The sequence below is a fragment of the Chelonia mydas genome, chromosome 14, assembly GCF_015237465.2.
Source record: "Chelonia mydas isolate rCheMyd1 chromosome 14, rCheMyd1.pri.v2, whole genome shotgun sequence".
Taxonomy (NCBI): domain Eukaryota; kingdom Metazoa; phylum Chordata; order Testudines; family Cheloniidae; genus Chelonia; species Chelonia mydas.
In genome coordinates this window covers 40,086,460-40,111,979 of record NC_051254.2, presented here as the reverse complement: position 1 = coordinate 40,111,979, position 25,520 = coordinate 40,086,460, and the positions used below count along the sequence as shown (strand labels likewise).

The following is a 25,520-nucleotide window of genomic DNA, read 5'->3' as shown; positions in this document are numbered from 1 at the left end:
ATGAGATTTTACTGTATGATATTACTGAAAAGTTATAATTTTGGGGAACACCCACAGACCAGTTCCCTCAGAGGCAGCAAGGCAAACAGCTGGTCAAACAGCCATTCTCCGGCAGTGGGAAGGTGTAAAGAAGACATTTACATTCCTTCAAAGGGACCACTTGAAACTCATATCGACAACAGACAGCCTGTCACCATCACTCAGCTGAGAACGTAATTTGTTTCTATTACAAAGGACTGAACTATAAAAAGAGGTGAGGAAAATGCTTGAGACTCTCTCTCTCTCCCCCCCTTTTCCTCTGTTCATGACAACTCCTGAAGAACTCAACTAGGGCGCAGGGGCGGGTTAGGGGAGTCCTGGCTGAAAGGACAGCCACCAGCCTGTCTTGGCATATGGTGAGAGAAACATTTGCTTTGAATCCGTTTTAGCTTGTTAAGTTAGATGTTAGTTTCTGTTTTATCTTGCATTTCTTTTGTAAACAATTCTGACTTTTAGGCCTCATTACCTGTAGTCACTTAAAATCCTTTTTTTTAGGTAGTTAACAATTTTGTTTTATTGTTTTATGTAACCAGTGTGTTTGGATTAAAGTGTGTTGGAAACTCCATTTGGAATAACGAGGCTGGTGTATGTCATTTTCCACTGATGAAATGACAGACTTCGTATCAGTTTACATTGTTCAGCAGTGTGCTGGACAATGCAAGATGCACATTTCTGGGGGAAAGTCTGGGACCAGAGAATTTTCTGAGGTTCGCCTGTGGTGTACTGTAACTTGAGAGTCACTGATTAGCAGCAGTCAATACTGTGAAGCTGGGAGAGAGTTACATGCTGGAGACTGTGTGTTAACCGCCCAGGAGTGGCTGTTCTCACAGTAAAGCCATGTAAAAGGCACTGCAGCTTGGGGAACTGAGTCTCCTAAAAACACAGAGAAAGTAAATCCTTGTCCCAAAAATCGAAGATTCCAGACAGAGGGCAAGTCTCCCTGGCATTGCTTTTTGCTGACAGAGAAGTCCAGAGACAATGAGTCAGTCCTGGGGAAGCCGGGAACAGTAAGCATGGGCTGGTGGGGTTCAGTGGAGAAAGGAAACAGGAAGGGCAGGGATATTACTGAATGCAGGAGCTCAGCAGTACTAGATGTCAGGATAGCACGTATTGCAGCCCATTGGAAAACATAATCCCAACTATACATATAAAATAATAGGGTATAAATTAGCTGTTTCCACTCAAGAGCGGGATCTTGGAGTCCTTGTGGATAGCTCTCTGAAAACATTCACTCAAGGTGCAGAGGCAGTCAAAGAGCAAACAGAAAGGGATAGGGAAGACGACAGAAAATATCATATTGCTTCTCTATAAATCCAAGGTACGCCCACATCTTGAATACCGCATGCAAATGTGGCTGCCACATCTCAAAAAAGATATACTGGAACTGGAAGAGGTTCAGAAAAGGGAAAAAAATATGATGGGGGTATGGAAGAGCTTCCATATGAGGAGAGATGAAAAAGACTGGGCCTTTTCAGCTTAGAAAAGAGACGAAAGGGGGATATGAGAGAGGTCTATAAAATCATGGCCACTCTCAAAGGACAGGACACTGGGCTACATGGACCTTTGATCTGACCCAGCGTGGCTGCTCTTATGTACTAGGGAATCTAGTGAGCCCAGTGTAATGGGAGGGAGTAGGAAAATCCCTGGGTGTGGAGAACACTGGGAAATTAGAAGCTATAATTCAGGAGCAACAGATGCTAATTAGTCTAGAAAAGCAGAATGTGAAAAATAAGAATCGGGGTCATGTGACAATAAGGTAATCAAAAATCCAAGGAGCCTGCAGAGAAGAGAGGTGGTGGCTATTACATGTGCGGATGGAGAAGCAAGACTCTCCATGTCTCAGGAAGTTTCACTACCAACATAAGCCATTTTCACACGCTGCAGTGCAATCCAGACCAGTGAGGACTTGTGTTATCTGTAATCCTGGGTGAGATTCAATGTTCTGCTGTTGGAGCTCCCCTCTCTGGATACCCCCAGCCAGCATTCAAGGACGCACTGAGTGTCTGTGTGATAAGTAGCCCTGGACCAGCAGCTCTGACTCCAGGAGCCTGCTTGTTACACCCCAAGCACATTCTGGTTCGGGTGGAGTAGGCTCAGGGTTTCAGAGAAGGCCGGGGGTAGGAAGCTTCTGTTGGATATGCTGGACCTAAGCCCCAGTTTTACTTGAGCAAAAAGAGATATCTGACACTGTGCGATACTGCTCCTGTGCTCTGTTCCCAAAGTGTTCTTCAGCAGGGGAAGGTCTCTGGTCGTGTGTGTTACTGGCATATTGGGGTGATGCTGAAACAGGACAGAGCAGAGATGCCACTGGGGGGTGGCGTGAACCGTATCTCTTCATTTCCCCTTCCAAGAACTGAGGGGATGGGAATCCTTACCCAGTGAGGTCACATTCTTATAGTTCTCCTGCATGACATCTCTGTAGAGAGCTCTCTGAGCAGGGTGCAGCAGAGCCCACTCTTCCCTGGTGAAATACACAGCCACCTCCGCGAAGGTCACCGGCCCCTGACAGAGCAAAAGTCCAACACTCAGTACCTGCTGCCCCACTATTTGTGTGGGAGAGGAGCCAATCAAATGGAAGCTCTGGGTGGATCACGGTCAGACTCCCACCCCCACCTCGCTCAGAGCATCCTGGAACCACCAGGGTGAGGGGACGAAGACAGAGCCCCTCCTCTCTCCCAGCAGATCCATCACATACCTACTAGCTAGAGACTGATACAGGAGATGGAGCCCCCAGCAGGCTCCAGGGAGAGCTCTCTGGTAGGAAGTCCAACACGCTCCTCAGTGCGAGGAGCTGGATATGAAGGGAGGGGAATCTCCACTAAGCCTGACTGGTGGGTGCCCCCTTCATATCTCACAGCACAAGCTGGTTAGTCAGGTCAGGCTACCGCACTATGAGTCTGGTTAGTTTTCCTAGCCCCATGTAAGTGGGTTATTTTCTGTTCAACAAATTAGAGCATTTCCACCTCCCAACCTCATGGGTCTGGGACCAGAATCTAGGCCACTTATTCAATAACTCCCAGCAGGTTTGCCACCCCCTTTCCTCCTCCCTTTCTCCACCTTGTGAACTTCCTGCCCCGGTCCAACCTCCAAACCAGACTGCGCAAACCTTCCCATCTCTGAGGTATTTGCTGTCCCTCTCCCTCCAGAAGGAACCCATCCAAAACTCCCCAATAACCCCTACCTGAGCTGGCTCCACTGCAGCCATTACTCTTCTCTGTCCCATGGGAGGATGGGAGGAGCTGGAGTGAAACATGGACGTCGTTCTGCAGCCTGGGAGGGTGAGAAGCGTAATTGTGGGGGTTTCAGAACAGGCTTCAGTTAATTTCACATCAGAATTCCCCCAGGGCCCTTTCCTTGCAGACAGATGTCCTAGATTTTGCCTTGCTGGCAAAATGCTTGATCTCTTTATTTCAGCGTAGTCCTGGCCCCTCCCGCCAGGCTAAGCCCACAGAGACATTTTTAACCTCCCTTCTTCCTCCTCCCTCCCTCCCTCCTCCCCCCACCCCGTAACAAAGTCTCTCAACACAATGCTAGAAAAGAGCAGAACCAAAGGAGTCACTCTGGGGGATTCCCTCAGACATGGACCCCTCGGCAGCCACAACCGAGCAGGGGGAATATAGAGTCAGGAACTGGCTTTTCCTCTGTCTGATCCTTTTCTTGTTCACTGGAAAGTGATTCTGGCCAGGGATGCTGCAACACATGTGTCTGGGTGGAGTAGAGCTGGAAATTTCTCTTCCCACTCATTTCTACCACTGCCCCTTTCAGTCTCCCCTTCCCCTGTCCTCTCTCTCTGCCTCTCTGGCTGGGAAAGTCCCATTCCTGGGTTCTCTGCAATCCCACCACTGGATTTTCTCCTGGCAATTGCAAATGGGAGGAGAAATGAGGAGGGGTTGTTTGTGCAGAGTCACTTCCTTGCCAGTCCCCAGCACTTTCCCTGAGGTCTTTCAGTTACCTGAGGTTTGTGGCTCAGAATTTGTATTAACAGAGCCCAGTTCTGCCCCAAGGGGCTAATACCAGCTGGAGAAAGTCAGCACCTGGGCGGGGCAGAAAAGAAGCTTTAATTAAGGTCACTTCCCAGCACAGAAGCCCCGCTAGGGTAGCAGCAGCTGCTAAACCTGGTCCCCCAGATCACAATGGAGGCTGCAGCATCTGACCCAGGAAGCTGAACCCCAATATCCTTAGGAGAGAGGGACAGAGCCTTTGAGCAGCCTTCCCTCCTTTAGCTCTCTGGGGAGAGCAGCTAATGAGAGCACCTCCTCACAGGGAGAATTGCTAATCTCATTTGCCCCACTGTTCATCTGGAGTCACTCCTTGTCTTTCCATACAGTGACTCTGGATTAACAATGGTCTCAATATAATCAGATTTCAGAAAGGACGAGTCCAGAATGCCGTGGAAGAGGTCATTGTGTGGCAGTGCTAACCCCTTTCCCACCACCCTCACCCCCCACATCTAGGAGAAGGACTCGGGGCACAAATTTAGTAGCAGCCCCCAAAGCCTCTGCTATTCCATTTGCCTGGGACCCCCCTTCCTCCCATTTTGCAAATTATAGAGAGGAAAGCTGAAAATCAGAGGGATTTTATACCAGTTGTTGATAGGAGGTAAAATCTGAGTGTATTTCACATCAATATTTGAAAAATGAATACAGAGGAAATGGCAACAGTTGCAAACATTTTATTTCCATGTTGAAGAATCTGAGAAAAGGTGTAAATCTGAGATTTTCTTAGTATTTTATAATTAAGGGAGACAGGGAAAATCTCAGGGCATATTCAATTAGAAATGGACAACTAGAGAAAAAGTGGGGCAAATGTTTAGGGTATTTCATAACAATCTTTGAGATCTGCAAAGAATACCTGTCACAAACTAAGTAATTGACAACATGAGAGAAAAAACACCAAGATCGGAGGCGATTTTATATTGCTATGAAATAACTAGTTGGAAAAGGGGGACTGTTTGACTGGATTTTATATACTGTGCAATACATAGACAGAAAGTGATAGTTCCCCGTCTGCCACCATTCACAGGGGCAGCAGGGAGCCCTTTGAGGAGGCGATTTAAGAGGGCGGAGGAGGAGCTGGAAGGCTTCCTGGGTGAGAGAAGGGGACAGCAGTGGGGGATGGGCAGGTGAGGTTCAATGGACAGCTGGGGGCAACTGTGTTGGCAGTTTGGGGCCAGCAAGTGGGATTGGGAAACCGGGGTCTGGGCGGTCTCCACCGGGGCACTTGCTCCGCCCTTCCCCCACCCTGGCAGAGAACAAGCGTCTCATCCCATCCCCACTCCAGGGGCAGCCACGTTTTGGGGACCGACTCAGGGAACAATTTCTCATCTAAACAAGGACAAAGCGCTGCAGGTAAAATGGGTGAGAAAATCCCCCACACCAGAGATTTTAAATGGACATTTGAGAATTAAGGCGAGAAAAGGGGGAAATCAGGAGAGAGCCGATCATTTGAGGGGAAAGTGGGGCGGGGGGGAGGAATCACCCCGGATTTTATAGCCACGTGTGAGATAATGAGAGAGAAAAGGGGAAGAACTGGAGAGAATTTGTATCAGGGTGTGAGCGGCACGAGCGGGGAAAGGATCCAATTCCCTCACCTCCCGCCCTCCCCTTCTCCCCCGGGGATTTCCTGAGGCTGCACAGGGACCGTTCAAGCCCCCCCCGGCCTCCCCCCCCACAGGAGCCCCCCGGGTCCCGGCGGCGCGGGGCAGGGCCTGGCTGCGGCTCCCCTGGGGCTGGGCAGCCCCGAGGCGTCTCCCAGGTGCGGCGCGTGAAGCGGCCCCGCGGAGGAACGAGCTCCTGGCCGCAGCCCGGGGCCGGGCCGCCTCCGGGGGGGCCGCTCGCTGCCCCGTCCCCTCCCGGGCCTGCCCGGGCCCTGTTGCCGGCAGAGAGCGGCCCCCCCAGCCCGGCCCCGCGGTGTCGGGGTCTCCCAGCCTCGCCCATTTACCCGCTGCCCCGTCCAGACACCGCCCCGGGGGCGCTGGGCTCCTGCTGGGACAGCAGCTCCGAGCCCCCCCGGGCGCGGCCCCCCCGGGAGCAGGTCCCGGCGCCGCCCGATGCCGGGTCCCCGCGGACACTGGGGCAGCGTCACCGCCCCCGGGGCTCGCTCCGGTACCTGGAGGCGGCAGCTCGGCAGCGGGACGGGCAAGGCCGGGGCGGCCCCAGCGGGAGCAGGGCGCGGGCCGGGCGCGGGGGGGTTAATGAAGGTCGCCCCGGCACAGACCCTCCCGCTCAGCCCGGTCCCGCAGCAGCCGGTGATTTCTGCCTCTGCGAATGCATAACTCCCGCCCCACCCCCCTCCACCTGCGCATGCCCAGAGCTCGAGCGGCACCAAACGCTTCCCTGCCCTGGGAGAGGCGCCAACGGCCCCGCACGAGCCCGGCTCGTCCTCCCCGGTGCGACGTCACTTCCGCTCGCGGGAGAGTCAGGAACTACCTCTCCCAGCCTGCCCCGGGGCCGGCTCCGCCCTCTCCAGCCCAGGTAAGGGCAGGTGCCGGGATCAGCCTGATTCCCTCCTCCCGCCGGCGCCTCATCCCCTTCCGCCACAGAGACCCCTCCCCCCCCCCCCGCCCAGCCCCACACTGAGCCGGCGCCTCTCAGACCCGCCCCCACCTTGGCAGCAGCGGCGCCTTCTCAGGCGAACTCTCGTGTCCCCGGGCTGGGGGGCGGGGCTGCTCGCTGGGCGGGGGGAGCCTCAGCCCCCGGGCCCGACTTCCCTCCCACCCCCCACCTCCCTGCGCGCGCGGCTTGTTGCTGGGCTCCCGAGGGCAGCACGTCCCGACCGGTGTCGGCTCGGTGAACCCGCTCCCCGGGCCCGCCCGCGCCGGCCGGGACCGACACGGGCAGGGCGTGAGACGCCGCTGTTGGCCCCTTCCCGCCTTCCCGCCTCGCTCCCTGTTTTCCAGACCTACCATTTTCACACGCTCTCCCAGGGCGCGCTCGAGGCCGGTGTCTCTCAGTCCTTAAGATCTTGAGTGGAAACCTCTCCACCACCGGTCCCTGGAGAGCCCCACTCCCGACGCCCGCCTTATGTGTCCTTCTGGCCACCGAGGTTTCTGTCCATCGTTTGTGAGAAGGTCGCGGGAGGCCGCATCAAAAGCCGGACTCGGGGCCAGACAGGCCGCATCCGCCGCTTGTGGGCTTGTTCGCTGTTCCAGAAAGCGATCAGGTCGGTTTTACATGTGAGGAGGCTGCTGGAAATACCTTTTTTCGCAGCCTTGGGTCTGTCGCTGCTGCACCGTGGGTTTGTGAGACTGCGAGCTGTAGGAATCAGCCTCTCCGAGGGCCTTTTTAGAAGCAAGGTTGGACGTCTCGCTGCTGCGGGCAGCGAATTCTTACCCGAGCAGTTCCTGAGAGCTGCGAAGGGCCCTACCTCTGGCCTTGTGGTGTTCTGAACAAGAATTATTACACTGCGGTCTGCCCCAGTGAGTGGGGGCTAGATGATGACTGGCAGCAGCCACTGAGGCAAAGTCGGTTTAGAGGGTTGGGGGTTCCCCTGGGCGGGGAAACTCAGAATAAGGGGTTACTGCAGGGGCAGCACCCCATGGTAAAGGGCACCGGGGTCCGGCAGGGACACAGGTGCCAGCGGCAGGCTAGACACTGGCCAGTAGGAGGTGCTCTGTACACTGGAGAGCTAATTCCCTAGGAGGCGCTGTGTTGGTGAGTCTCCACCTCGCTACAGTGCCATTGGATTAGAGGAGATTTTCTGGCAAGAACCACCAGGAGAGCAATGTATGTGTAATATAACTATGTTAAAAACTCCCACCTTTCCCTATTACTTCCCAGGTCATGAGGGTAAAAGAACTAACACACTGGATACCAGTAATATTCTAAACTTTTACTTTTCTTGTTCCCCACCTTCATGAGCCAGCTATCCTGCAATCCTGGTGCTAGACTGGAGCCAGTGCCCCAGTAGGGTAAAGCCCCTTATCCCATTCCTGAACCCCTCAGCCAGCCAGCCCCCTTCCCTGGAGTCGGATCAGAGCTGGCACGCTCTCTATAGAAAGGCCCCATATCCATTCCCTGACCCTCTGGGCCAGCCAGTCCCCCAACCCTGAGGGTGAACTGGAGTCAACACTCCCAAGACGGGAAAGGCCCCATATCCGATTCTCACCCCCACCCTCCACCTCCTGTTTGGCTTCTGGGACCTACGACATGATTTGCTCACTGCTACAGGGGTGTGTTTTCTCTGTGTCCTGAAATAGTTCATTTCACACTGGTCACACCCTGTGCTGGGCTTTGGACATCCCAGCTCTGAGACCGCATCCCTGGGCACCAAGCTGCTACTGACCATTGCTTTGTGCCGGTTAGTGTCTCAGTGAGGAACTGGGTTGCAGGAGTGGGTGAAGAGAGCTCAGAGACCGTCACCCTTACGGCTTTTCTGCGGGAGCCCTGGGTGCCCTTCTTATGAGGGGCTGGATCCACAAAAGCCAGTGTGCTGAATGGAGAGCTGCCGAAGCCAGCCAGTCAGAAAAGCTACGGAGAGGGGTGGCCCAAGCCTTCTGCCACAAAGGGACTTAGATGCCTCCTGTTGGTTGCTGTCAGTTGGGCTCCTAAGCCTGGTCAGCCCTGCTCACCTAACTCCACCAGAGGTGGAACCCTTTTTCTCTGCCTGAGCTCAGTGGTTTGAGCACTGAGTCAGCAAGAGGGAGACCCTACTTCAAAACCCATCTCTATCTGATAGGAGCAGCGATGGGCACCCAGGTCTCCTACATCCCAGCTGGGTGCCCTGGGTGGGGCAGTCTCAATTGCCCCTGCTGGCGCTGTTCCACTTTGCATAAATCATTAAACATTAATTGCACCCGGGAGAGTGATGCTGCAACCTGGTGGTCAGGGCACCCACCTGGGAGATCAGGGTTCAAATTCCCTGTTCCAATGATTTAACCAAACTGGAGCACCTTCAACAGGAGAGATGGAGAGCGACCCACAGCAGAAGATCCCCTGACAATGATTTACAAGCTTTCGTTAGAGATCTCACTGCTGTGCTTCCTGGATAAATATCATAAAATCAGTGTATTCGGTGTGGTGAGTTTGTCAGGTCTGAGACAGGTGTTGCTTGTAAATAACAGCTACTCCTTTGCCAATTGGCACCAATCAGCTTTTGTCATGCATGCACTGAGCTATACCGTCCCACTCTGATAGAACAGAAAGACGAGCACAAAAAATAGAGAAAGGAACAATAAGATACTAAAATGACAATGGTTGGAACTCTCCATTTTTCTCAGTCTTTGGATTGATGGGTACTAAGAGCTGTAGCTACAGTTGAGGAACCAAGCGATCAGACAGCTGGCTCAGCCCTCCATACAAGTGGCTTTCCGACATACAGGAAGATGGGTCAAAATTGGAATTGATGTCATGACTTGCTTCCCATAGGGGATCAATCTGTCTAAGGCTATGTCTACACTTCAAACACTGGAAGTATTCTTCTGACAACCTAACACTGTCTACACTGGGGCTCAGGTCACATTAACTACTTCTCTCAGAGGAGTGGATTTTTCACACCCCTGAGGGATGGGGCTATGTCAACATAGCTGTTCAGCGTAGACCAGCTTTAGATGGCTTTTTGATATGAAAGGCAATGGAGTTCAGCCTTTTCCTTCATATTGATGGTTGACAATGGCGGTTTTCCGACCTCCTGGACATGTCCTATGACAGATGTGATGCCTCTCTGTTGCAAATTAGAGAAGTGGGGAAGTTAGTGACCCTTACAGTGTAAGTGGGCAAAAAGTTACACAACTTGTCTCAAGTAGTTTTCCTTTTAATAGAAATTGATTTTGAGGCTAAGCAAAATAAGTTCTATTTGAAATACAAAAAATTAAAAAATATACTAGTCCAATATTCTCTTATACACTCTCTCTCACACACATTCTCCCAGCCCAACCTTTGGAGCAAGCTTTTCTACCAGAACTTTTTACACTACAGGGGGTAAATTAAATCAAATTAACTTTTCAAGATTGGCTATCACTTCCTGTACAACTAAAAAAACAAGACCGCTTTCAGTATTCCAAAATAATTCAGATTATCACACAATTAGTCTCTTACTCTTTAACCAATAACGTCACCTATAATTTCATTTTCATTGGTAACAATAACATATTCAAAGATTACAAATTCTTGTCATATGTTGGGATTAAAAGAAAACTCATTGCCAACAACTGAACCTTGGCTCAAGTTGTGGTTTGTCCCAATGTAGGTCCCAACCACTTCTGGGAGTTAATATATCTCAGGATCTTCTGCCATGTGTGTTGGTGGAAGAGGTCTCCTTTGTGGGAAGGTTTGTATCATGAGGAAAAATACCTCTTTTCTCACTTTTTAATCTTTCAAAGTAGTAGGAGGTAGAGGAGAAGTGATATAAATGCATAAAACAGAAGAGAAAACTGTCTGGTCTACACTAAAGACATTTATAAGTATAACTTGCTGGAGGATTCTCCGTACCTTGAAGTCTTTAAACCACGATTTGAGGACTTCAACAGCTCAGAAATAGGTAAGAGGTTTATTACAGGAATGGGTGGGTGACATTCTGTGGCCTGCGTTGTGCAGGAGGTCAGACTAGACGATCATAATGGTCCCTTCTGACCTTAAAGTCTATGAGTCGAACTATATTGCTCAGGGGTGTGAAAAGTCCACACCACTGAGCAACGTAGTTACAAAGCCCCAGCCCCCTGTGCAGATAGCGCTACATCAACAGGAGAGTTTCCCCTGCCAAGACAGTCGCCGCTGCTTGCGGGGCTGGACTAATAAAGTCAAGAGGAGAGAGCTCTCCCATTGGCTTAGAGCATCTGTAATAGCAGTGCTGCAGCTGCGCCAGCATCAGCTCTATGGTGCAGTCATAGCGTCAGGCACAAAACCACAGACTCAGGACTCAACATGTGTGTGTCCTGAAGTCTGAAACTGGAGCCCGACACATTCATTGCCTCATTGGTTTTCATCATTCCCACCGCCTCAAAGTCCTTGTTACCCAATCAGGTAGCCAGTGTGGGATCCACGGAGAAGGGACGTCCTATGAAGCACTCTCTCTTTGGATCAAAATGGTGAAGGATGATAGTTCTCAATCTAACCCTGGTATCCTTTGGAATGGTAATCAGTGACACTAAACTAGTAAGCGGGGTTGTACAAACAATTTTCCTGGTCACCATAGCTTCCTTTACTGGAGTAGAAACCAAGAACTGAGTGTGTACTCTTTTCACCCCAGTTCTTTCCAAATCCTTGGCCTTGGTTAGGGTAAATTTACACTTCTCTGAAGTAGAATCCTTTACAAAACCATTCAAAATATCAGCAGTGTTAGTGAGGAATGGCTCCCCAAAACATGCCCAGCTTTTCTTTAATTTGGTGGCACAGTTTCAGGCAAGGGACTGGATACAGGGCTGGATCAGAATCTCTGTTAGTGACCAGAGCTGGAGATTCTATTCAAAAATAGCTATTTTTCTGCTGCTATTAGATTGTCAACACTGATTTTATACACATTTTAGCACATACAAAGGATAAATTCAACAAAAAACCCACTTCTATTTCCTCAACATCTGTGTCACGAAGGGCAGGATTCCTCATCACATAGGATTAACTAGGAGAGATCTTTTGTAGGGCCTGGGTTACACATGATTTGGGAACCAAATACATGGGCATTTTGCCTCGTTCAAAATCCCTTATGGTGGAATTCTCTCCCCAGATCATCTGAGACAATATTGACTTCAACAATTCAACTACACTGTGATCATATGTACTTCCTTCAGTTAGATGAGGTTCTGCTGTTGTTCGCTATTTCCGAGTGGAGATTTTAAAATCACTGCTGTTTCTTTGTTAGCATGTCCAGTTAATTGGAGAGTTCTCTCATGTTGACAGAACTGCACTTGAACTTTCTCCATGTCATCATGGAGGGATGGGGAAAAAGCAAAGCTGAAGTGAGGAATGACCACTTTAGCAAATGGTCATTTGTCTGAAATTCTCCAGTAGATCTGAGCTCCATCATATCAAACTGAACTAATATCCAATTGGGTGAGGAAACAGCCCTCAGGACAGATAGAAACCCACATCACAGAGAGAGAATACATGACAGTGAAAGTGAAATTCCAGAGAGGTGACATCTGATTATTCAGAATCAGGACAAGAGATTCTCCCATCACATTCTACTCTGATCCATTCAAACATACTTCACTCAGCACTGTCTCAAGAGTCAGTTATGTTATTTTCAACATTTTCAGTATACTAGGATCTAAATAATGGGGGGAGGGAGGGGAGACACAGCCACTTTGCCAGAAGTGGATTTGCCAATAGATGGAACCTAGAATTTAAACTCCAAATGATTACACTGTGTTTGGGATCCATTTGAATTCCCCTCCCAGGTCTTTGACACTTTCATCTCCAGTCATAGCGACTCTGATATAGGATTAAAGAAGTCAAAGCATGATCTCCAAGCACAGACAACGGAGAATGCTTCGTCACATGACACTTTGCCAGGTAGATGGATAGAATGTTACAGAGATAAACTCGACATGGTTGAGACAAAAGCTAACAGTTCTGCAGTGATGGGGAAGGAGGAAATCTCAGTGTCACTCCGTCTCCTTCCAGTGTTACAGATTACTCATGGGAAAATAGAAAGGACAAATAGGTCCACCTCAAGAGGGCGAACTGCAAAAGGCAAAAATGGGGCACTCATCTGGACAAGCTAATGGATAACGGTGCTGCAAACAGTTCAAACAGCATTCAAAGTTACTGTGTAGGAATCAGGAAAAGTAAAGTATTGATAGCCCTAGAGGTTTTTATGGTGTTCATCTCCCTTGCAGATTCTCTGATGGCTAACATGGGCTGAGTGCCAAGAGAAGGTATTCCCACACTCACTGCGTTAGTAGGGCCTCTCCTTTGTGTGAATTCTCTGATGACTAGAAAGGGCTGAGCTGCTAGAGAAGGTTTTCCCACACTCACTGCATTTGTACGGCCTTTCCCCTGTGTGGATTCTCTGATGATTAGAAAGTTCTGATCTTTGAGTCAAGCTTTTCCCACACTCACGGCATTGCTAGTGCCTGTGAAGGTTCCTTCCCCACTCTGAACTCTAGGGTACAGATGTGGGGACCTGCATGAAAACCCCCAAAGCTTATTTTTACCAGCTTAGGTTAAAACTTCCCCAAGGTACAAACTAGTTTACCTTTTGCCCTTGGACTTTATTGCTGCCACCACCAAGCATTTAACAAATATATAACAGGGAAAGAGCCCGCTTGGAAACATCTTTCCCCCCAAAATCCTCCCCAAACCCTACACCCCCTTTCCTGGGGAAGGCTTGATAAAAATCCTCACCAATTTGCATAGGTGAACACAGACCCAAACCTTTGGATCTTAAGAACAATGAAAAAGCAATCAGGATCTTAAAAGAAGAATTTTAATTGAAGAAAAAAAGTAAAAGAATCACCTTTGTAAAATCAGAATGGTAAATACCTTACAGGGTAATCAGATTCAAAACACAGAGAATCCCTCTAGGCAAAACCTTAAGTTACAAAAAGACACAAAAACAGGAATCTACATTCCATTCAGCACAGCTTATTTTATCAGCCATTTCAACAAAACAGAATCTAACGTCTATCTAGCTAGATTACTTACTAAGTTCAAAGACTCCATTCCTTTCTGTTCCCGGCAAAAGCATCACACAGACAGAGAGAGCCTTTGTTTCTCCCCCCTCCAGCTTTGAAAGTATCTTGTCTCCTCATTGGTCATTTTGGTCAGGTGCCAGCGAGGTTATCCTAGCTTCTTAATCCTTTACAGGTGAAAGGGTTTTTCCTCTGGCCAGGAGGGATTTTAAAGGTGTTTACCCTTCCCTTTATATTTATGACAGGGCTTTTCCCCTGTGTGGATTCTCTGATGTTTATAAAGGGATGAGCTCCTAGTGAAGGTTTTCCTACACTCACTGCATTTGTAGGGCCTCTCCCCGGTGTGGATTCTCTGATGCTGAAAAAGGTCTGTTGTTCGAATGAAGCTTTTCCCACATTCACTGCATTCGTAGGGCCTCTCCCCTGTGTGGATTCTCTGATGATTAGAAAGGGCTGAGCTCCTAATGAAGCTTTTCCCACACTCACTGCACTCATAGGGCCTCTCCCCGGTGTGGATTCTCTGATGGTGAAAAAGGTCTGTTGTTCGAATGAAGCTTTTCCCACATTCACTGCATTCATAGGGCCTCTCCCCTGTGTGGATTCTCTGATGATTAGAAAGGGCTGAGCTCCTAATGAAGGTTTTCCCACACTCACTGCATTCATAGGGCCTCTCCCCTGTGTGGATTCTTTGATGCTGAAAAAGGCCTAATCTTTGACTGAAGCTTTTCCCACACTCACTGCATTTGTAGGGCCTCTCCCCTGTGTGAATTCTCTGGTGCTCAAAAAGGGCTGATCTTTCAGTGAAGCTTTTCCCACACTCACTGCATTCATAGGGCCTCTCCCCTGTGTGGATTCTCTGATGGTGAAAAAGGTGTGATCTTTGAATGAAGCTTTTCCCACACTCACTGCATTCATAGGGCCTCTCCCCTGTGTGGATTCTCTGATGATTAGAAAGGGCTGAGTTCCAAAGGAAGGTTTTCCCACACTCATGGCATTCATAGGGCCTCTCCCCTGTGTGGATTCTCTGATGTATAGAAAGGTCTGAGCTCCTGTTAAAGCATTTTCCACACATATGGCATTCATAGGGCCTCTCCCCTGTGTGGATTCTCTGATGAGTAGAAAGGGCTGAGCTGCAAGTGAAGCTTTTCCCACACTCACAGCATTCATAGGGCCTCTCCCCTGTGTGGATTCTATGATGCTGAAAAAGGCCTGATCTTTGAATGAAGCTTTTCCCACACTCACTGCATTCATAGGGCTTCTCCCCTGTGTGGATTCTCTGATGCTGAAAAAGGGCTGATCTTTTACTGAAGCTTTTCCCACACTCACTGCATTCGTAGGGCCTCTCCCCTGTGTGGATTCTCTGATGTATAGAAAGGTCTGAGCTCCTGTTAAAGCACTTTCCACACACATGGCATTCATAAGGCCTCTCCCCTGTGTGGATTCTTTGATGATTACAAAGGGCTGATCTGCAAGTGAAGCTTTTCCCACACTCACAGCATTCATAGGGCCTCTCCCCTGTGTGGACTCTATGATGCTGAAAAAGGCCTGATCTTTGAATGAAGCTTTTCCCACACTCACAGCATTCGTAGGGCCTCTCCCCTGTGTGGATTCTCTGATGATTAGAAAGGGATGATCTGTTGGTGAAGCTTTTTCCACACTCACTGCATGTATTTTTCCTCTTTCTGATGAGGATTTCCTGCTGGGTTGTGGTTTTCTTGAGGCCCTGCTGAGTTCCCCGACAGGAAATAAATTTACCCATTTTCTCCAATGGCTGGTTTCCCTGCTCTCTTTCTGGTCTGTGATGAATCGCACAGGATTTTCCCTGCTCATGACTCGTGGACACATTTCTTTTCCATCTTTGCGATAATTCTCTGTGTTTATCCACTTGCTCAACATTTTCCTGCTGAGAATTCTGCTCCTCCTTCTCACAGAGCATTGCATCACCTGCTGTGATAGAGACAGAAACTGCAAACAGGGATGGAAAGGGGAACACCAAACGAAAACAAGTGTTGGAGAGGGATCAAATAAAAATCAGGTACTGAACTCCCCCAAACTCTTCCACCAAATAGGAGAGAGGAGGGGGATCAATTTAGCCCTCACATCCCATCCAAATTCACAGGGGGAAGGGAGGAAACTTCTGCCTGGTGTCTGCTAGGATCTATAGGAAGCCATGAGCTATATTTACCCTGAGGATACGACCCCTGCTAGAGACAATAATGAATTGAGAGACCTCCCAAGACTTTGTAGGGCATCCCAGATGGTTCCTTCAGGCACTTATAGATTCTGAATTGGTTTAATGTTTCCTCACCTGTGCAGGGAGCTCTCAGGATCTCTCTTCCCTCTGGGACCCATGGCTCTTCCCCTTGTTCCAGCTGGGAGATCACATCAGGTTTGGAAACTGGAAACCCTGCTCCGATCAAAGAAAACAAAGGACTTCAGTTGATGTCACAAGACTTTATCATAAAAAAACAAACATTCTATTAATTTAACTTCAGTGCTTAGTGTGAGCTGGTGTGCCTGGGGCAGTCCCTCACTGAAAATGCAAAGGTCAGGGCAGGCTGAAAAAGGGATACCATATGCTCCCCAAACTGGTGGTTAACACTGAAGTTAAACTCACCGACCAGTCACAAACTGCTTCTCATCACCCACACTGGTTACCGAGAAGCTGAAAAAAGAAATCACACAGCCCTCTTTATTGCATTCCAGTTCTCTGAGTCCCAATCAGCACCTAGGTCCACTCCAGTGAGAGGTTATTTCAAAACTCTGCTCACAAACAAAATGTTCTTCTGATCCCAAAGGGTTAGCACCAGTACCAGGTCACGATAGGTTTGGATCTTACCCAAAATACCATGCTGGCAGCCAATCCTTTAGCATCTAAACTAAAGATTTAAACAAAAGAAAGACAGAAAGAAATGAAATGGGAAAGCAGTCAGGTTCATTCCGAAATCTGTATATCAGGTTCTTAGCAGTACTGGTGAGTTAGTGGCTTGAGAGTCCATCTGGAACACATCCACAGCTTGGATGGGTCATTCAGTCCTTTGTTCAAGGCTTCAGTTTGTAGAGAAGTTGCTCCAGAGGTGGGAAGAGGGATTGAAGACAAAATGGAGATGATGCAGCTACACTTTATCTGCCTTTTGCCATGTGGCTTAGACTTCCTGTGCCCCAAACACAAGTTTCACAGCACATGGCATGGAAAAGCCTTGGAGTTCTCAGTACACAGGCGCACCCCTGCATGTCTTGCTGACTCAATAGGTGTATCCCCTTGGTCCTTTCCATGGGCTCATTGTACAGCTGATGACCCTGGATGGGCCATCGAACAGGCTAGGCAGTGCTGACGCCAATATGTCTGGGGGGTGTCACCCAGAAACACTACACAAGTCTGGAAATACAAATATACCCTACATCAGCCTGTCACCATCACTCAGCTGAGAACCGAAGTTGTTTCTAGTACAAAGGACTGAACTATAAAAAGAGGTGAGGAAAATGCTTGAGACTCTCTCTCTCTCCCCCCTTTTCCTCTGTTCATGACAACTCCTGAAGAACTGAACTTGGGCAGCAGAGGCAGGTTAGGGGAGTCCTGGCTGAAAGGACAGCCACCAGCCTGTCTCGGCATATGGTGCGAGAAACATTTCCTTTGAATCCGTTTTAGCTTGTTAAGTTAATGTTAGTTTGTGTTTTATCTTGCATTTCTTTTGTAAACAATTCTGACTTTTATGCCTCATTACCTCTAGTCACTTAAAATCTTTTTTTTCGGTAGTGAACAATTTTGTTTTATTGTTTTATGTAACCAGTGTGTTTGTATTAAAGTGTGTTGGAAACTCCATTTGGAATAACAAGGCTGGTGCATGTCATTTTCCACTGATGAAATGACAGACTTCGTATGAGTTTGCATTGTTCAGCAGCGTGCCGGACAATGCAAGATACACATTTCTGGGGGAAAGTCTGGGGGAGCAGAGAATTTTCTGAGGTTCTCCTGTGGTGTACTGGAATTTGAGAGTCACTGACTAGCAGCAGTCAATACTGTGAAGCTGGGAGCGAGTTACGTGCTGGAGACTGTGTGTTAACCGCCCAGGAGTGGCTGTTCTCACAGTAAAGCAGTGTAAAAGGCACCGCAGGTTGGGGAACTGAGGGGAAACAGCTGTTCAACAGTCCAGATTGTACTGTGGTTAATGTCACAGACACTCAATTTCAAATGGTCTCCTAAAAACACAGAGAAAGTAAATCCTTGTCCCAGAAATCGAAGACTCTAGACAGAGGGCAAGTCTCCCTGGCATTGCTTCTTGCTGACAGAGAAGTCCAGAGACAATGAGTCAGTCCTGGGGAAGCTGGGAACAGTAAGCATGGGCTGGTGGGGTTCAGTGGAGAAAGGGAACAGGAAGGGCAGGGATATTACTGAATGCAGGAGCTCAGCAGTACTAGATGTCAGGATAGCACGTATTGCAGCCCATTGGAAAACATAATCCCAACAATACATAGAAAATGATAGGGTCTAAATTAGCTGTTTCGACTCAAGAACGGGATCTTGGAGTCCTTGTGGAGAGTTCTCTGAAAACGTTCACTCAAGGTGCAGAGGCAGTCAAAAAGCAAACAGAACTTTGGGAATCACTAAGACAGGGATAGATAAGAAGACAGAAAATATCATATTGCTTCTCTATAAATCCATGGTACGCCCACATCTTGAATATTGCATGCAAATGTGGTTGCCACATCTCAGAAAATATATACTGGAATTGGAAGAGGTTCAAAAAAGGGCAAAAATATGATTAGGGGTATGGAAGAGCTTCCGTATGAGGAGAGATGAAAAATACTGGGCCTTTTCAGCTTAGAAAAGAGACGAAAGGGGGATATGAGAGAAGTCTATAAAATCATGGCCACTCTCGAAAGACAGGACACTGGGCTACGTGGACCTTTGGTCTGACCCAGCGTGGCCGCTCTTATGTACTAGGGAATCTAGTGAGCCCAGTGTAATGGGAGGGAGTAGGAAAATCCCTGGGTGTGGAGAACACTGGGAAATTAGAAGCTATAATTCAGGAGCAACAGATGCTAATTAGTCTAGAAAAGCAGAATGTGAAAGATAAGAATCGGGGTCATGTGACAATGAGGTAATCAAAAATCCAAAGAGCCTGCAGGGAACAGGGGTTGTGGCTATTACACGTGCGGATGGAGAAGCAAGACTCTCCATGTCTCAGGAAGTTTCACTACCAACATAAGCCATTTTCACACGCTGCAGTGCAATCCAGACCAGTGAGGATTTGTGTCATCTGTAATCCTGGGTGAGATTCAGTGTTCTGCTGTTGGAGCTCCCCTGTCTGGATACCCCCAGCCAGCATTCAAGGACACACTGGGTGTCTGTGTGATAAGTAACTCTGGACCAGCAGCTCTGACTCCAGCAGCCTGCTTGTTACACCCCAAGCACATTCTGGTTCGGGTGGAGTAGGCTCAGGGTTTCAGAGAAGGCCGGGGGTAGGAAGCTTCTGTTGGTTATGCTGGACCTAAGCCCCAGTTTTACTTGAGCAAAAAGAGATATCTGACACTGTGCGATACTGCTCCTGTGCTCTGTTCCCAAAGTGTTCTTCAGCAGGGGAAGGTCTCTGGTCGTGTGTGTGTGTGTGTGTGTGTGTGTTACTGGCATATTGGGGTGATGCTGAAACAGGACAGAGCAGAGATGCCACTGGGGGGTGGCGTGAACCGTACCTCTTCATTTCCCCTTCCAAGAACTGAGGGGATGGGAATCCTTACCCAGCAAGGTCACATTCTTATAGTTCTCCTGCATGACATCTCTGTAGAGAGCTCTCTGAGGAGGGTGCAGCAGAGCCCACTCTTCCCTGGTGAAATACACAGCCACCTCCTCGAAGGTCACCGGCCCCTGAGAGAGCAGAATTCCAACACTCAGTACCTGCTGCCCCTCTCTTTGTGTGGGAGAGGAGCCAATCAAATGGAAGCTTTGGGTGGATCACGGTGAGAGTCCCACCCCCACCTCGCTCAGAGCATCCTGGAACCACCAGGGTGAGGGGACTAAGAGAGAGCCCCTCCTCTCTCCCAGCAGATCCATCACACACCTACTAGCCACAGACTGATACAGGAGATGGAACCCCCAGGAGGGTCCAGGGAGAGCTCCCTGGTAGGAAGTCCAACATGCTCCTCAATGTGAGGAGCTGGATATGAAGGGAGGGGAATCTCCACTAAGCCTGACTGGTGGGTGCCCCCTTCATATCTCACGGCACCCGCTGCTTAGTCGGGTCAGGCTGCCGCACTATGAGTCTGGTTAGGTTTCCTAGCCCCATATAGGTGGGTTATTTTCTGTTCAACAAATTAGAGCATTTCCACCTCCCAACCTCATGGGTCTGGGACCAGAATCTAGGCCACTTTTTCAGTAACTCCCAGCAGGTTTGTCACCCCCGTCCTCCTCCCTTTTTCCACCTTGTGAATTTCCTGTCCCGGCCCAACCTCCAAACCAGACTGCGCAAACCTTCCCATCTCTGGTGTATTTGCTGTCCCTCTCCCTCCAGAAGGAACCCACCCAAAACTCCCCAATAATCCCTACCTGAGCTGGCTCCACTGCAGCCATTTCTCTTCCCTGTCCCATGGGAGGATGGGAGGAGCTGGCGTGAAACATGGACGTCGTTCTGCAGCCTGGGAGGGTGAGAATCATAATTGTGGGGGTTTCAGAACAGGCTTTAGTTAATTTCACATCAGAATTCCCCCAAGGCCCTTTCCCTGCAGACAAATATCCTAGATTCTGCCATGCTGGAAAAATGCTTGATCTCTTTATTTCAGTGTAGACCTGGCCCCTGCTGCCAGGCTAAGCCCACAGAGACATTTTTAACCTCCCTTCTCCCTCCCCCCACCCCGTAACAAAGTCTCTGAACCCGATGCTAGAAAAGAGCAGAACCAAAGGAGTCACTCTGGGGGATTCCCTCAGACATGGACCCCATGGCAGCCACACCCGAGCAGGGGGAATATGGAGTCAGGAACTGACTTTTTCTCTGTCTGATCCTTTTCTTGTTCACTGGAGTGTGATTCTGCCCAGGGATGCTGCAACACATGTGTCTGGGTGAACTAGAGCTGGAAATCTCTCTTCCCACTCATTTCTACCACTGCCCCTTTCAGTCTCTCCTTTCCCTGTCCTCTCTCCCTGCTTCTCTGGCTGGGAAAGTCCCATTCCTGGGTTCTTTGCAATCCCACCACTGGATTTTCTCCTGACAATTGCTAATGGGAGGAGAAACGAGGAGGGGCTGTTTGTGCAGAGTCACTTTCTTGCCAGTCCCCAGCACTTTCCCTGAGGTCTTTCAGTTACCTGAAGTTTGTGGCTCAGAATTTGTATTAACAGAGCCCAGGTCTGCCCCAAGGGGCTAGTACCAGCTGGAGAAAGTCAGCACCTGGGCCGGGCAGAGAAGAAGCTTTAATTAAGGTCACTTCCCAGCACAGAAGTCCCGCTAGGGTAGCAGCAGCTGCTAAACCTGGTCTCCCGGTTCACAATGGAGGCTGCAGCGTCTGACCCAGAAAGCTGAACCCCAATATCCTTAGGAGAGAGGGACAGAGCCTTTGAGCAGCCTTCCCTCCTTTAGCTCTCTGGGGAGAGCAGCTAATGAGAGCACCTCCTCACAGGGAGACTTGCTAATCTCATTTGCCCCACTGTTCATCTGGCGTCACTCCTTGTCTTTCCATACAGTGACTCTGGATTAACAATGGTCTCAATGAAACCAGATTTCAGAAAGGATGAGTGTGGAAGAGGTCATTGTGTGGCAGCGCTAATCCCCTTCCCACCTCCCTCACCCCCCAGATCTAGGAGAAGGACTCAAGGCACAAATTTAATAGCAGCCCCCAGAGCCTCTGCCATGCCCTTTGCCTAGGACCCCCCTCCTCCCATTTTGCAAATTAGAGAGAGGAAAGTGGAAAATCAGAGGGATTTTATATCAGTTGTTGATAGGAGGTAAAATCTGAGTGTATTTCACATCAATATTTGAAAAATGAAGAGAGAAAATGGGGAACATTTGCAAACATTTTATTTCCATGTTGAAGAATCTGGGAAAAAGTGTAAATCTGAGATTTTCTTAGTATTTTATAATTAAGGGAGACAGGGAAAATCTCAGGGCATATTCAATTAGAAATAGACAACTAGAGAAAAAGTGAGGCAAATGGTTAGGTTATTTCATAACAATCTTTGAGATTTGCTAAGAATACGTGTCACAAACTAGGTAATTGATAACATGAGAGAAAAACACCAAGATCAGAGGGCATTTTATATTGCTATGAAATAACTAGTTGGAAAAGGGGGCCTGTTTGACTGGATTTTATATGCCTGTGCAATACATAAACAGAAAGTGATGATTCCCCCTATGCCACCATTCACACGGGCAGCAAGGAGCCCTTTGAGGAGGTGATTTAAGAGGGCAAAGGAGGAGGAGGAGCTGGAAGGCTTTCTGGGTGAGGGAAGGGGACAGCAGTGGGGGATGGGCAGGTGAGGGTCAACGGATAGCTGGGGGCAACTGTGTTGGCAGTTTGGGGCCAGCAAGTGGGATTGGGAAACCGGGGTCTGGGCAGTCTCCATGGTGTACACTTCCTCCTCCCTTTCCCCACCCTGGCAGAGAACAGGCATCTCATCCCATCCCGACTCCAGGGGCAGACATGTTTTGGGGACCGACTCAGGGAACAATTTCTCACCTAAACAAGGACAAATCGCTGCAGGTAAAATGGGTGAGAAAATCCCCCACATCGGAGGAGATTTTAAATGGACATTTGAGAATTATGGCGAGAACAGGGGGAAATCGGGAGAGAGCTGATCATTTTGTCGCTGGCACAGAGTGCCTGAGGCAAGCAACAGCAGGGGTTTGTTGCCCGGTATGCGTCACCCAATAATCACAACGGGGTGGAGAAGTAGAAAAGTTTATTTGGAGCTCCAAATCCAGGTACAGGGAGAGAATCTCAAATCCTGCACACCAGACCAGGTCATCACACATACTTTTATATTGTTTAAGGCTATTACACTACACATCAGCCAATCAAAGCTTTGCACATATACTTTGCCTTCCTTATATGGGTTACAACAATGTTTATTTCCTGCAACCTCTAACAAGCATTCCTCGCAACTTAAACAACCAGCACATCCTGCCTGGCCTTGTGATTAATGGTGTAGATGGGCGGTTATAGCCTTGAAGCTGCCTCCTTTTGTTATCTTAGCTTGGCGTCAGCAAAACCCTACACTAGACAGCACTATCTGCAGCTGCAACATTGTTTTAAGAGCAAAAGGGCTTTTTTTTCCAGGCCAGTCAGGCCTAAGTGCCCTTAAGGGGGGTTTGAAAAGAAGCCCCTGGGCCTAGAGCAAAGAGACTTCCTCCACCCTCATGGTCTTCCCTCTCCTTGACTTAACTAGTGGCCATGCCCTGGGGCCCCAAGAATTTGAGGGGAAAGTGTGGGGGGGGAAATCAACCCGGATTTTATAGCCAGGTGTGAGATAATGAGAGAGAAAAGGGGAAGAACTGGAGAGAATTTGTATCAGGGTGTGAGCGGCACGAGCGGGGAAAGGATCCAATTCACTCACCTCCCGCCCTCCCCTTCTCCCCCGGGGATTTCCTGAGGCTGCACAGGGACCGTTCAAGCCCCCCCCGGCCCCCCCCCCCCACAGGAGCCCCCCGGGTCCCGGCGGCGCGGGGCAGGGCCTGGCTGCGGCTCCCCTGGGGCTGGGCAGCCCCGAGGCGTCTCCCAGGTGCGGCGCGTGAAGCGGCCCCGCGGAGGAACGAGCTCCTGGCCGCAGCCCGGGGCCGGGCCGCCTCCGGGGGGGCCGCTCGCTGCCCCCCGTCCCCTCCCGGGCCTGCCCGGGCCCTGTTGCCGGCACAGAGCGGCCCCCCCAGCCCGGCCCCGCGGTGTCGGGGTCTCCCAGCCTCGCCCATTAACCCGCTGCCCCGTCCAGACACCGCCCCGGGGGCGCTGGGCTCCTGCTGGGACAGCAGCTCCGAGCCCCCCCGGGCGCGGCCCCCCCGGGAGCAGGTCCCGGCGCCGCCCGATGCCGGGTCCCCGCGGACACTGGGGCAGCGTCACCGCCCCCGGGGCTCGCTCCGGTACCTGGAGGCGGCAGCTCGGCAGCGGGGCGGGCAGGGCCGGGGCGGCCCCAGCGGGAGCAGGGCGCGGGCCGGGCGCGGGGGGGTTAATGAAGGTCGCCCCGGCACAGACCCTCCCGCTCAGCCCGGTCCCGCAGCAGGTGAGCTTTTCCTCTGCGCATGCGCGACTCCCGCCTCGCCCTCCTGCACCTGCGCATGCCCAGAGCTTGAGCGGCACCAAACGCTTCCCCGCCTTGGGAGAGGCGCCAACGGCCCCGCTCGAGCCCGGCTCGGTCTCCCCGGTGCGACGTCACTTCCGCTCGCGGGAGAGACAGGAACTACATCTCCCAGCCTGCCCTGGGGGCGCTTCCGCCTTCTCCAGCTTCGGTCCGGGCAGGTGCCGGGATCAGCCTGATTCCCTCGGGCCCCCCCTGAGCCGGCGCCTCTCACACCCGCCCCCCCCGGGAGCAGCGGCGGCTTCTCAGGCGAACTCTCGTGTCCCCGGGCGGCGGGAGCCTCAGCCCCGGGGTCTCTGGCCCGGCTGCTCCCCCAGGACCCCCCCCCCCCCCGGCTCCGACTGGCCCCCCGCCTCCCGCAGGATTAACTTGCCTGGGGGCCCGGGGCTATTAGATTTTGTAGGGGCCCCTGTCAACAAGTCTTTTTCCCACTTTAAAACAAAATGATCACAAGTGTGGCATCAAGGCGATTAAAGGGCAGGCTGAGTGTAGCGTTAATTAACATAAAGCAGTTCGGTGGGTGTATTTCAGTCTTAATTCAAAATAGCCTATTTCTTACCTTAGAGCAGCTGTTATATTAGGCTCTTTCTGGGAGGGCGGTTGGGGTGCAGGAGGGGATTCGGACCTGGGGGAGGGGTGGAGGAGCAGGGGAGGGATGCGGGATCTGGGTGGGCGGCTGGGGTGCAGGAGGGGATTCGGACCTGGGGGAGGGGTGTAGGAGCAGGGGAGGGATGCGGGATCTGGGAGGGCGGTTGGGGTGCAGGAGGGGATCCTGACCTGGGGGAGGGGTGTAGGAGCAGGGGAGGGATGCGGGATCTGGGAGGGCGGTTGGGGTGGAGGAGGGGATTCTGACCTGGGGGAGGGGTGTAGGAGCAGGGGAGGGATGCGGGATCTGGGAGGGAGTCTGGGGTGCAGGAGGGGATTCTGACCTGGGGGAGGGGTGTAGGAGCAGGGGAGGGATGCGGGATCTGGGAGGGAGGTAGGGGTGCAGGAGGGGATTCGGACCTGGGGGAGGGGTGTAGGAGCAGGGGAGGGATGCGGGATCTGGGAGGGAGGTTGGGGTGGAGGAGGGGATTCTGACCTGGGGGAGGGGTGGAGGAGCAGGGGAGGGATGCGGGATCTGGGAGGGAGGTTGGGGTGGAGGAGGGGATTCTGACCTGGGGGAGGGGTGTAGGAGCAGGGGAGGGATGCGGGATCTGGGAGGGAGGTAGGGGTGCAGGAGGGGATTCTGACCTGGGGGAGGGGTGTAGGAGCAGGGGAGGGATGCGGGATCTGGGAGGGCGGTTGGGGTGCAGGAGGGGATTCTGACCTGGGGGAGGGGTGTAGGAGCAGGGGAAGGATGCGGGATCTGGGAGGGCGGTTGGGGTGCAGGAGGGGATTCTGACCTGGGGGAGGGGTGGAGGAGCAGGGGAGGGATGCGGGATCTGGGAGGGCGGTTTGGGTGCAGGAGGGGATTCTGACCTGGGGGAGGGGTGGAGGAGCAGGGGAGGGATGCGGGATCTGGGAGGGCGGTTGGGGTGCAGGAGGGGATTCGGACCTGGGGGAGGGGTGTAGGAGCAGGGGAGGGATGCGGGATCTGGGAGGCAGTTTGGGGTGCAGGAGGGGATTCTGACCTGGGGGAGGGGTGTAGGAGCAGGGGAG

General features: G+C 51.0%; 1 protein-coding gene and 1 long non-coding RNA gene across 30 annotated transcripts in view; one reads left to right on the top strand and one right to left on the bottom strand.

Annotated features, from left to right (window-relative positions):
- Positions 1 to 23,915, bottom strand: part of LOC102943399 (zinc finger protein 850-like) — an 82,578-nt gene extending 58,663 nt beyond the window's left edge. For 3 of the 29 annotated variants that reach the window (XM_043527964.1, XM_043527972.1, XM_043527970.1), the window contains exons 1-3: positions 6,148 to 6,343; positions 3,221 to 3,309; positions 2,415 to 2,541 (exon numbers count right to left, since the gene is read on the bottom strand). In XM_043527964.1, coding sequence (XP_043383899.1) covers positions 2,415 to 2,541; positions 3,221 to 3,292 — 199 coding nt within the window. In that variant the 5' untranslated portion in view covers positions 3,293 to 3,309; positions 6,148 to 6,343. Of the gene's footprint in view, positions 1 to 2,414; positions 2,542 to 3,220; positions 3,310 to 3,669; positions 3,707 to 3,991; positions 4,074 to 6,147; positions 6,344 to 13,814; positions 15,572 to 15,914; positions 16,014 to 19,345; positions 19,473 to 20,150; positions 20,240 to 23,668 lie in introns of those variants that run through there. The other 26 variants (XM_043527961.1, XM_043527960.1, XM_043527963.1 and 23 more) reach the window with 24 other exon arrangements.
- LOC122462885 lies at positions 6,319 to 9,052 on the top strand. Its single transcript, XR_006285766.1, has 2 exons — positions 6,319 to 6,512; positions 7,248 to 9,052. It is a non-coding gene; the product is annotated as an uncharacterized LOC122462885 (long non-coding RNA).
- Positions 23,916 to 25,520: the final 1,605 nt, after the last annotated feature.